The sequence below is a fragment of the Ammodytes marinus genome (assembly GCF_949987685.1).
Source record: "Ammodytes marinus genome assembly, chromosome: 22".
In the NCBI taxonomy this organism is placed as follows: domain Eukaryota; kingdom Metazoa; phylum Chordata; class Actinopteri; order Uranoscopiformes; family Ammodytidae; genus Ammodytes; species Ammodytes marinus.
In genome coordinates, this window is record NC_137226.1 from 890,206 (window position 1) to 902,705 (window position 12,500).

General features: G+C 39.7%; 1 protein-coding gene across 4 annotated transcripts in view; it reads left to right on the forward strand.

The window, feature by feature from the left end:
- LOC307268637 (CCR4-NOT transcription complex subunit 2-like) overlaps window positions 1-5,630 on the forward strand; it is an 18,241-nt gene extending 12,611 nt beyond the window's left edge. For all 4 annotated transcript variants that reach the window (XM_080051349.1, XM_080051350.1, XM_080051351.1 and 1 more), the window contains one exon: window positions 2,611-5,630. In XM_080051349.1, coding sequence (XP_079907475.1) covers window positions 2,611-2,697 — 87 coding nt within the window. In that variant the 3' untranslated portion in view covers window positions 2,698-5,630. The remainder of the gene's footprint in view (window positions 1-2,610) is intronic.
- Window positions 5,631-12,500: the final 6,870 nt, after the last annotated feature.

Consider the following 12,500-nt stretch of genomic DNA (forward strand, 5'->3'; position numbering starts at 1 on the left):
CAGACACACACACACACAGAACAGACATACACACACACACACACAACAGATACACACACGCCGAACAGACACACACACACGGTACAGATACACACACACACTGAACAGACAAACACACACACACAACCTGAACAGACAGACACACACACACATGCCAAACAGACACACACACACACACACACACCGAATAGACACACACACACACACACACACACACCCACTCACTCACTCAATCACATTATAAACCTGTTCATAATACTACTACTTATTTGACTGCCTCAACTGGAGGAAGGTGGCAAAGGTAATCACACACACAGAACAGACAAACACACACACACAGAACAGACACACACACACCGTACAGATACACACACACACTGAACAGACAAACACACACACACAACCTGAACAGACAGACACACACACACACACATGCCAAACAGACACACACACACACAGAACAGACAAACACACACACACCGTATACACACACACACACACCGAACAGACACACACAACATCCCCGGTGTAGAACCCAAATACCGTTAAGGACGACAATGCTCACTGTGATCCATTTTGGTCGCAAAGCAACAGATGAACATCATGATTAACATTAGCTTGGTTTACTGTTGGGTCAAGAGGGTTTAGGGTCAAACCAAGCCCCAACCTCAGCGATGTTTACCGGCATCCAATAAGGAAGTGACCTACAACTGTAGTAACTGGAAGTGCCACTAGGGGGGTGGTACCAAGACTGAGCCATTTTTCTTTGACTCACTTGTTAGACAGGCCGTTTTCAAAGTCTTATTAAACCTATTTACAGCCTGGGCCACGAAACCATTTTAGTCTGTATGTTTAGGTCATATCTCCATGACAACACTGAGGGGGGTGAATTTTTTCGGACCACGCTAGTTTTTATTTTATCGGAGGTTAAAATGTATTGGCGCGATCTCTTGAGTGACAGCTCTCCGCCCGTTGTCCCTCACTTTGCCTCGGAGGTATACGTCAGCTATCTCTCTCCCCCCTCACACAATGGCGACGCGCACAAACCAGGATTATTGGATGCCGTGTGAATAACTGAGGTCAGCCCGGGTGCTACATCCATATTATTTACTATCTATGGTTACAACAGGTCAAACTGATAGGACAGTTAGAGAGCGCCCTCTGGTGGGTCAAGAGGGAAACTACTCTGAGTGCTTATGAGACGCCTTCACCCCATCTTGGAACAAATATTTGAACTTTGAATAAAAAGTGACAGCCCTAACACACACACACACACACACAGAACAGATACACACACACACACACACCGAACAACAGACACACAAGCTGTATCCCATTACAGAGACCGCCTCCTTGGTAGGACGCGGTCTCGCTGTCTATGAAGGCTATAGCCTATGAAGGCCGATTCGAAGGCCGAACCAGGGCCGAACGAGCGTTGTTAAACGGGACGGTCTCCGCAGGTCTCCGTTTACGAGCATTTCCGGTTTGCGTAACAAGCCGTTACCTTGCGTGACGACTCGCCGCTCCTGTACTGCCTAGCAACCCTGATTGCTGCCAACGGAAACAGCCCTGTCAACAGAGGAAAAAAGAAAAAGAAGTTGCCTACCAGACGAAAAGAAGCCTTCGTAGACCGCAACCCCTGTATTGAGATTCACCCACATTAGGGGTGTGAACGTTTACAAAAATGTCTAACCGTGTACACGACGTAATTTTTTTCGTGTACACGGTTAACCGTGACGTCATTGTCCTCGTGCGCCCGCCGTCCTGTAGGCGAGCGCACACACACACATACGCGTTCGCCTGTCATGTGCGCCGTCATTATCGCGCTTCATTAATTTCCTGATTAATATAGCCTATCGCTTTCTACATGTCCACGTTTATGCAGGTTGAACAGGTGTTATAAAGTTCGGGCTACTTACGCGCGTAGTTCACGTCAACCAGGTAACTTTAATCTTTAGGTTATCTTTCATCACTCTTCCGTGGCTGTGAGTCGAGCCCGAGAACGGCGCCTCCCCGTGTGTGTGTGCGTGTGTTTGCGATTATACACACACTCACACACACGCCGAGGGACAGACAGATTGGGCAGACTAGCTTTTATCCTCCCCAAGTAGTTTATTAGTGATGTAAAATCAATAAATGCGTGTCTCCAGAACATATTTAAAAACTTTGAAAAAAAGAACATTTAAAATTTGAAAAAAAAATGTTTAAACGGTTTTCGTTTATTGATTTTTCCTAAACGGTTATGATTTACTAAACGGTTACTCGTGTACACGTGTACACGTGCACACCCCTAACCCACATACACACACACTGAACAACAGACAGACAGACATACACACACCGAACAGATACACACGTGTACAATACACACACACACACACACACACAATTATACACACACACACTCACTCACTCACTCACACACACAGTCATGCTAAACTCACAAAAAAGTGATTAATGAAGAGGAAATGATTTTGTCTGACACAGGGTCAGCCGTAGTGCAGCGCCCCTGGAGCAGTTTGGGGTTCAGTGTCTTGCTCAAGGACACAATGGTAGAGATGGTGGGCTCTGTATTTTTAAACACATCTTGCTTGTGTGTTTTGTTTCCAGGAGTTCCATCTGGAGTACGAGAAGCTAGAAGAGCGACCTCACGTTCCCTCCACATTCAACTACAATCCCGCCCAGCAGGCCTTCTGATTGGATCCTACCTCCTCCTGCCTGCCTGCCATTGGTCCTCCTGGCCTGTCAATCAACCATCAACCCATCAGTTGCCCCTCCCACTTTTCGCTCTAGGTTTTCACCCAACCAACAAGCAACAACCATTCAACAACATCAACACACTTACAAAGTGAATCTGGCCAACTTTGAGGAACTCTCGGGACTCCTGCTATAGACTCTTATGATTTTAACTTTTTTCTAAATTTTTTTGTTTGTTCTTTACCTCATTTTCCTTATATTTTTTTTTATTTTTATTCCTCAACCCCCAACCCCCATCCCTCCATCAGCTTTTTCACACACACACTCTCACACACACTCTCACACACACTCGCATACAGACAGGGACACACACATTGTAAATAACTGTCCATCTGATAGAGCGATTCATACGTTTCTATTCAGTCTTAAGAATCGACTATTTTTGTCTAGAGAACCTTTTAAAAAAAATAATTTTAACACGGAATAAAAAATAAATAAAAATCGCTTTTCAAGATGGATACTTATTTCACATCGTCGTCGTGTCAAAAATACTTGGAACTTTTTTTGGAAGGAACTGAAAATATTTATCATCTCGTTTGTTTTTACCAGGTTTTTTCCAGCATTGCAAAACTCACAACACACACACACACACACACACACACACAGACACACACACACTTCAACAGCAGCAAAAACAGACAGCGGACAGTCAGGAGAGTAATGCAATGTACATTGTAGCACTATTTCATAATAAAAGAAGAAAAAATATCTTTCTTTTTTTTTTTGGTTTGGTTTTCATGTGGCGTTCATGGGGTTAAGTTGAGTGTTGTTTTGAACAGTCAGATAACAGCTGTAGTTGGACGTTGTTGGCATTTTTAATCCACTGTTACCGTTTCCCACAAGTTACTTTAAACAATTCACATTTTAAAGGAATAATTCTGGCTTAATTCTATATTTTTATTGTCGTTTAAAAAAAATCCCACGTGCAGATATGTGAATACTTTAAGGATGCGATTGTTCTGGACTGTTTTAAGTGGCTGATTAATACACACTTGATGCTCTAGTGAGTATTTCTCAGCCTTTTTGGTTTATTACCCTTTAAATTAGCAATTTTTTAAAGGCAGCATTATCTGACCAAGGCAAAAAAAAAGTTTGAAACGTTAACACAAATTGGATTGTTTCTCTTCCGTATTACTTAAAAAGTAAACCTTTTATAGGGCTGCAACTAAAGATAAGTTTTATTATCTGTTATTTTGCATATTTGTAATTCATAATTGTGTCTAAAAGAAATTCTAGGCGAAACCCCAAAAAAGAAAAAAAAAACATTTTAGTAGGTCTGTTCCATTTAAAACGCTATTACAATTTCGACTTCCAACAATGATTAAGAATTAGGTTATCGATTTTGAATAGATAATGTTTATAAATCAGTTCAGGCCATTTAAAGCTGGGGTATGTGATTTCTGATTGGTCAAAGTTAACATGAGCTGTACACTTCCACCAATAAGAGCGAGCCTCCGATTTTCTGTTCTTTAAGTTTAATTATATTTAAATTAAAGGAAGTCCACTGTTAAAAAAAAATACAGCTTTTCCGAACAATTTCGCAAAAAAAGTTGAAAAATGTTCCGTAAAATTCAGAATTTCTTTTTTTCTAAAAATTAAAACAGCCAGAATTGGAACAATTAATAAAATTTAATTAAATTAAAGTTACTAAAGGCATAAAAAAGCCAGATATTGTTGGAATAAAGTACCAGACAAATTCAAAATGTCAACACGTGGCTTTCCCAGTTCCCACCATATTCTTTCCCATCTTTGATCCCCCTTTCTTTACCTCCTAAGTGTTTAAACTCCTAATTTTTCTTCAATTCTTTTTCTATTATCTCCCGCATTTATTATTGGCCTCAGTTTTTCTGCCCGGATACAGTCCTAAGAAGCCAATCGGAACGCTCGGAGTGACTTATCTCAGGATCACAAAGGAAAAAAGTCTTGACGTTATTTAGAAAATTTAAATCCTTTTTGTTTTCGAGAGTTAAAAGTTAAGATTGAAACCCACTGTCAAATCTATAGGCTCAATTTGCAGCTAACTAGCCTAGCTTAGCTTAGCATTAAGAAATCTTGTCATTTTTAAATAGACCACAACAATCAAGTTACACTAGAAATTGCAAGTGAATAGGGTAACTTTGCCAGTTGATTACTGACATTAAAACAATATTTTTGTGAATCAGTTTTTTTTCATTTTATTAATCAAAACATACTCTATAGGTTACATGTCTTTCAAAAAGGCATTGTTAAGCTATAGGCTAACTTTTTCCATCTGAATCCTGTCTTTGTGCTAAGCTAAGTTAGCCATCAGTGGGGTCAATTTTTCCATCTAACTCTCAACAACAAAAAAAAATATGCGTATTTCACAGAAAATGTCAAATATTTTTTCCTTTTATGGTCGTTGCCACTCTAACAAAAAACCGCAAAAGTAACCCAAAAAAAGTCACAATTTTAATCAAAAACAAATCCACATCTCATGTTGTTTTAAATTTCCCTGAAGGAGGCACCAGTATACAGGTATGTGTATATATATTTGAATATATATACATACAAAATAAGGCAGTATTTTTAAGAAAAAAAGGGTGAAATAAATAAAAAAACACACAAAAAATAAAGAGAGAGACGTGTCTGAGGCCGCCAGTTAACGATGCAATACTTTTATCACGTTTAATAACCGCCATGGAGACGGTTGCCAAGGGGACCACAACCCGAAATCTGCCCAGCGACAAATGACCACCAAACAACTACCAACTTTTAAATGCCAAGGACACGCCCACATCCACCGTAACCGTGACACCGACCCACTGGAGGAGTGATTCTGATTGGAGGAGGATAGATGAGGACTTCTGTTCTTGGCCGTTTTTGGCTGTTTTGTTAAATATGGCAGCTAGTGTTTTAATAGTAAAAAAAAAAAAAAAAAGAATAAAATAAATATTCTGGATAATGAAACTGAATTGTGGAGTCCTGTGATTATTATTTTTGTTTTTGTTTTCTGTTTTGTTTTGTTTTTCAAAATGTTGTATTTTTTTTTTGTTTTTGGAAAAATTTCCGAAGATCTAGTCTCTGTTCCAATCCCCATACTTCCCTGCTATTTAGTTTGGTAGAAAAATGTATGTTTGGGTTGCGTTCCAAATCTGCTCCTCTTTTTACCATTCTACATACTACAGCTGATCATAAAAATCATCTAGTTAGCATGCAGTGTTCTACAATTGGGACATACTTTTACTTACTTACTTACTTACTTACTTACTTACTTACTTACTTGATCTTGCCTCTTGCTTTATATATCCGTCTCATCGCTGGTTGTTTTCACTGGGAGGCTCAGTCCATGTGATGTAACTTCTGCTGCAGTGGATTGTGGGTCAGAACCTCCATAAAGCTGCTGGTTTCAACACTAAAAAAAATCACCACAGGATGTATTAGGACAGTATGCTGCATCTGACATCATGTATTGGGACAAACTAAATATTTTTCTACCATACTAAATAGCAGAAAGTATGGGGATTGGAACGCAGGGTAAGTTTGTCCCAATACATGATGTCAGATGCAGCATGCTGAAAAATACCCAGATGTCCTACTACATCCGGTGGTGATTTTTTAGTGTTTTCAGCTTTTTGACCGTTCTTTGCTTTGTGATTTGATTTTTAATGTAGGCTTTGTACTAATGTATTTGGTTTTTCTTTTCCTTTTTTTCTTTTTATTTTAACTAATTTATTTTAGGTTGCCTTCTGACAACTGACCACAGCTGGAAATTAGCCAAACGGGTTAAAGCTGCTCCTTTTATACTGTAAAGTTAAAGACCTACTTCACCGGTTGGAATATGAAGGTGTATTGAACTCTGAGATCCTATTTAGTATAAATGTGCAAAAAAAAATTAAATCGGATCATCCTAGCCTGAGAAAAGGCAGAAAGAGTGTTTCCTTACTGTGACATCACAGTAAGGGTTAGGATTAACAGGACAGCTGGGCCAAGGGAAGACTGAGGGAAGAAAAACCTCATTCATTATATTATAATAGTTATTTTATAATGATAGAACGCTGGTTCCGTATGGGAGAAGTATTCCTTTAATCAAAGGGAACTGTCCACGGAACTATAAAAAAAATACTAAACTAAACTAAACGTGTCCTTTTAAATACCACCTGAGTATATTTCACCGGAGTTGGCCGTGAGAAAAAAATAACTTAAAAATGTAGTTCTGTAGTTTGTCCACATGAGGGCGCCATGTTCTCACGCTGGTACACTGGGCAGAGTAAACTGATGTCAACAGTATTGGTAAATCAAATGTAACCGCCAATGAATAACTTCATCTCTTAAGGAGCGGTGTGTGTAATATCTATCTATCTATCTATCTATCTATCTATCTATCTATCTAATTATATATTTAATGGCATCAAGTGGAGAAAGTTCTAGATTGCAACGCTCCCTTGCTAACCGCTCTCAATTTTTTTTTTACAGCAATCAATAATTAATAATAATAAGTCAATAATATCAATAAGTAAAACAATTTTTACCCTAATCACCAGCAATGTCTCAACTTTAAACTATATATATTTTTTTTTTTTACTCACTTTTTTTAATTAGCCTACTAGAGAAAGAAAAATGTAGGCTACACAAAAGAGGACATATTGGGGCGGCAGTGGCGAAGTGGGTAGGGAGTTCGCCTCTGGAGTGCAGGGTCGGAAGTTCGATCCCCCGTCTCCCCGCCACATGTCGAAGTGTCCCTGGGCAAGACACTGAACCCCGAATTGCTCCCGATAGTTAGCTTAGTTAGCTTAGCACCCTAGTGCTAAGCCTACCCTGCGTGGTAGCTGCTGCTATCGGTGTATGAATGTGTGTGTGACTGGGTGAATGTGTACAAAAACAATGTAAAGCGCTTTGAGTCTGTGATAAACGGAGATATAGCGCTATACAAGTCCATTTACCATATACCATACATATTTGAGGAAATAAACCAAATATAAAACCGGAGCATGGTCTGAATGATGTGATATAAGGATGCAGAATATTCTAATGTTTGTGCCGAAAATATACACACACACACACACACAAACACACACACACACACAAACAAACAAACACAGAGACATTTGGTTGAAAATCCCTCCGTCAACAATATCTGCTCGAGCCTGTATGATCCCTTATTATGGAGGCAGAGGCTGTGGTATTGTGGTAATGTGCTATTCTGAACCATAACTTACATTACAACTATTATTTTCCTTCTATTACAATTGTTTCCGAAATGTTTTAATACACGTGAAAATGTAGCAAGATCATCTGACTAATTATGTGTGAACATGCATCTCTTTTAAAGGGACACTGTGTAACATTTTAAGTAATGTATTAGCTAAATTCAATATCCTCATTCATAAATATGTCCTCATTGGTGTAAAATCACCTCTGCCAATATTCTGAATTATCCTCCTGAGTAGAGCGGAGAATTACAAATATTAATATTACATTTTGTACATTGAGCAGGCAAGTCTTATGGAGGAATCCATGTTGGTTGGAATGTCATCAGGTGCATTGTTTAGAATTTAGAATTGTTCTTGTCCTTGAAGGCCACTGTAGCTTCTGTTATTATTCAAAAGGGGTGGGGTTACCCAGGGAGCGTTGCATTCTAGAACTTTCTTGATGATGTCATATTACACACTGCACCTTTAAAACCAAAATTCTTTATGTTGGATAAAGCCAGAGTTAAAAATCTTTATTTAAATATTACAATATATTAGTGCTTGAAAAAAAAATAATGTCGTTGCCTGCAGTATGACGCCCTGAATGCTGTATATTTCAGTGCATTTGCTTCTGTGTGTGTGTGTGTGTGTGTGTGTGTGTGTGTGTTTAGCTCAGAGACACGTGTGCGGTCCACGCCGCCGAATGTCCGTTATTATTTGTAATCTTTTGATCTGGACAGATGATAATAATCCTGCCACATGCCTCTCTGATTACCACACACACACACACACACACACACACACACACACACACACACACACACACACACACACACATGAATGCTGAGGAGGTTTACCTAATTACCAATGCTCTTTCAGGGCTTCCGGTTTATGCAACAGGCCCAGACTAACAGACACACAGACAGAGATGATCCATCAACGTTTACCATCACTGAAAACTGATTATACTTCAGATATTCACTATTGACCATTCTTTTTTTTTTCTTTTAGATTTTTTTTTGGCATTTTTATGCTTTATTGATAGTGTAGAGACAGAGTTGAAATGGGGCAGAGAGGGGAGTGACATGCAGAGAACGACCGCGGGCTGGAATCGAACCCGGGTCCGCTGCTGGCCGAGGCCCATGGGGGGGGGGGACGGACGCCCTACCAACTGAGCTAAGGGCACCCCCGTTTTCATCTATATTTTAAATAGTTTTGTATTTGGGGAGTTAAAAAAAAATACAATACAATAATATTTTATTACAGTTGCCTATAGTTTAAAAGGAAAGTTAGAACATGTTCTGCATTAAAAGTGATAGATCTATGTGTGTGTGTGTGTGTGTGTGTGTGTGTGTGTGTGTGTGTGTGTGTGTGTGTGTGTGTGTGTGTGTGTGTGTGTGTCATTTATCAACAGTCTCTTTTCTCTGGACTCTTCACTGCAGCAGAAATCAATAGAACTCATTTGTCATTGATCAATCGGCCCTCAGAGGCTTTTTAAACGACTTGTTGCACACACACACACACACACACACACACACACACACACACACACACACACACACAAACACACAGACAAACACAGTCACTGTCACACACTTTTACGCACACACACACACACACACACACAGTCTCTCACACACACACACACACACACACACACACACACACACACACACACACACACACAGTCTCTCTCACACACACTCAGACACAGACACACACACATACAAACAGTCTCACACACACTCACACACTCAGACAGACACACGCTCTCACACACTCTTACACACACACACACACACACTCACACACACACACACACACTCACACACACACACACTCACACACACACACACACACACACACACACACACTCACTTTTACACACACACACACACACACTCTTATATACTCACACCGTCACTCTCACACGCTCTCACACACTCTTACACACTCACACACACACACACACACACACACACACACCAAAGTGAAAGGTATTGATTTAGATAAACCATGATCACAGCAGCAGTAAGTAGAATATTGATCTGTTGAAAGCGTCAAGTGACTCTTTCAACCTGTAGACGCCATGTTACTTAAAGGAATACTTCACCCATATGGAACCGGCGTTCAATCATTATAAAATCGCTATTATAATATAATGAATGAGGTTTTTCTTCCCTCAGTCTTCCCTTGGCCCAGCTGTCCTGTTAATCCTAGCCCCTACATCGTTCGTATCACACATGGTAAAATGTAAGGTTAAGACAGTGAGACCATAAAACACTCTTTCTGCCTTTTCTCAGGCTAGGATGAACCGATTTCTAAAATGTTTTGCACATTTATACTACATAGGATCTCAGAGTTCAATACACCTTCATATTCCCACCGGTGAAGTAGAGCTTTAAGGCAAAGTACTGATCTAAGTGTATAGATCTATGCTATACATTTTTTTTAAATGCTTTAAATGTGAACAATGTAAGATGACCTATTTTTGCTCCTATATACAATAAAGACAAAGTACACAGTAAATTCCCCAGTGTTAAATATGCAGTGTCAAACTCCATTAACTCTATCTGAGTTAATATAACAACAGCTGGAGTAGAATGCCTCCTAGTGTTGGTGTCAATTTCGGTAGTTAAAAGACGGGGTGTAGAAAGTACTCTATAAGGCTTTAAATAACACTATACAGTGTATTTTTAACTCTATTTTGAGTTAATTTAACTCTAGAATTGTAACACTTTGAAGAGAGTTAATTTAACTCCAATTCTGAGTGGGACCAAATACACTCGGAAATGGTGTTAAATTGAACTCTTTTAGTGTTATTTTAACACTAAAAGTACATGTATTAGCAACAAAATGTACTTAAAGGTGCTCTGAGGAACTTTCAATTTGTGTTAACTCTAGCGCCCCCTTTGAACAAAAGCGGTAGTGTTTTTACCACGCCAGCTGTTGTTCCTGGGTGAGCGTATACCCATGACAAAGGCATTAAGAAAAACTATAGCATTCTTTGCACTGATGGTCTCGTTTGCTGTTACATGTCATTTATGATCATCAGAGGAAAAATGAGACTGTTTCAGAAATATTTAAAAGTTCCTCATAGCACCTTTAAAATATGAAAAGTTAAAGTAGTTTTTGTGCAGAGGAAGTTGACTGTAAATGTATTTTATTGGGACAATTCTGGACTTAATATTCTCACCACAGACTGTCTAGATGTCCTAAAACTGTCTGACATATAGTGAATAATAAAACTTGCATTTCCTGTTCATGACCCGATCTTTAAGCCAACACACACACACACACACACACACACACACACACACACACACACACACAGACACACACACACACACACACACACACACACACACACACTCACACACACACACACACTCACTCTCTCTCACACACATACACACACACACGAATACACACACACACACACACACACACTCACACACACTCACACACACACACTCACACACGCACGCACGCACGCACACACACACACACACTCACTCTCTCTCACACACATACACACACACACGAATACACACACACACACACTCACACACACTCACACACACACACACACACACACACATACACACACACACACACACACACACACACACACACACACACACACACACACACACACACTCACTCTCTCTCTCTCACACACATACACATACACACACACACGAATACACACACACACACACGCCTCGAAAATTCTCATTTAACTTTTACACTTCTCTCTCCAAATCACTTATCCCTTCACAGGGGAAGATTACATGATGGAAAGAGCCGGTGTCCGATGATGCAGTGTGTGTGTGTGTGTGTGTGTGTGTGTGTGTGTGTGTGTGTGTGTGTGTGTGTGTGTGTGTGTGTGTGTGTGAGAGAGAGAGAGAGAAAGAGAGAGATGAAACCATAGTAACATGCTGCAGGCTGCACCAAAATTGCCAAAAGTATGACATTGATTTGAAGGTGCGAGTCAGTGATTCTGGAGAACGCTTCTTAAAATAAGAATACAGGAAATTTTAATATATTTTTTATAGTTGAAAATTGAAAAAGTAAAAGTAGAAAAATTATATTATATATATACATATACATATACAGTATATAATTAATATACAAATAAAAGAAAAAAGGACGATAAATATATGTTGGAAACACTCAAGTAAAGTATAGGCTACAAGCCTACTTTAAAGAACAGCCTAAGTATAGCCTAGTATTCTCACTCACTCATTGAAATGATAGAGAGAGAGAGAGAGAGAGAGAGAGTAGGATGGACTGAGAGAGAGAGAGTTAGAAAGAGAGAGAGAGGAAAGAGAGAGAGAGGAAGAGAGAGAGAGAGAGCGAGATAGACAGGGGGACAGAGGGAGAGAGAGAGGTAGCCTAAGGTTTAAAAAGAGAGAGAGGGAGGAGAGAAAGAGTAGGATGGACAGAGAGAGAGAGAGAGAGTTATAAAGAGAGAGACAGGGACAGACAGCGAGAGAGAGGGAGGAGGAGGCGGTTACTCTGCTGCTGACAATCTGTGTGGAGTTTGAGCTGCGACCACGCGCTTATTTAAGTCTCTAAAATCTCTGTCAT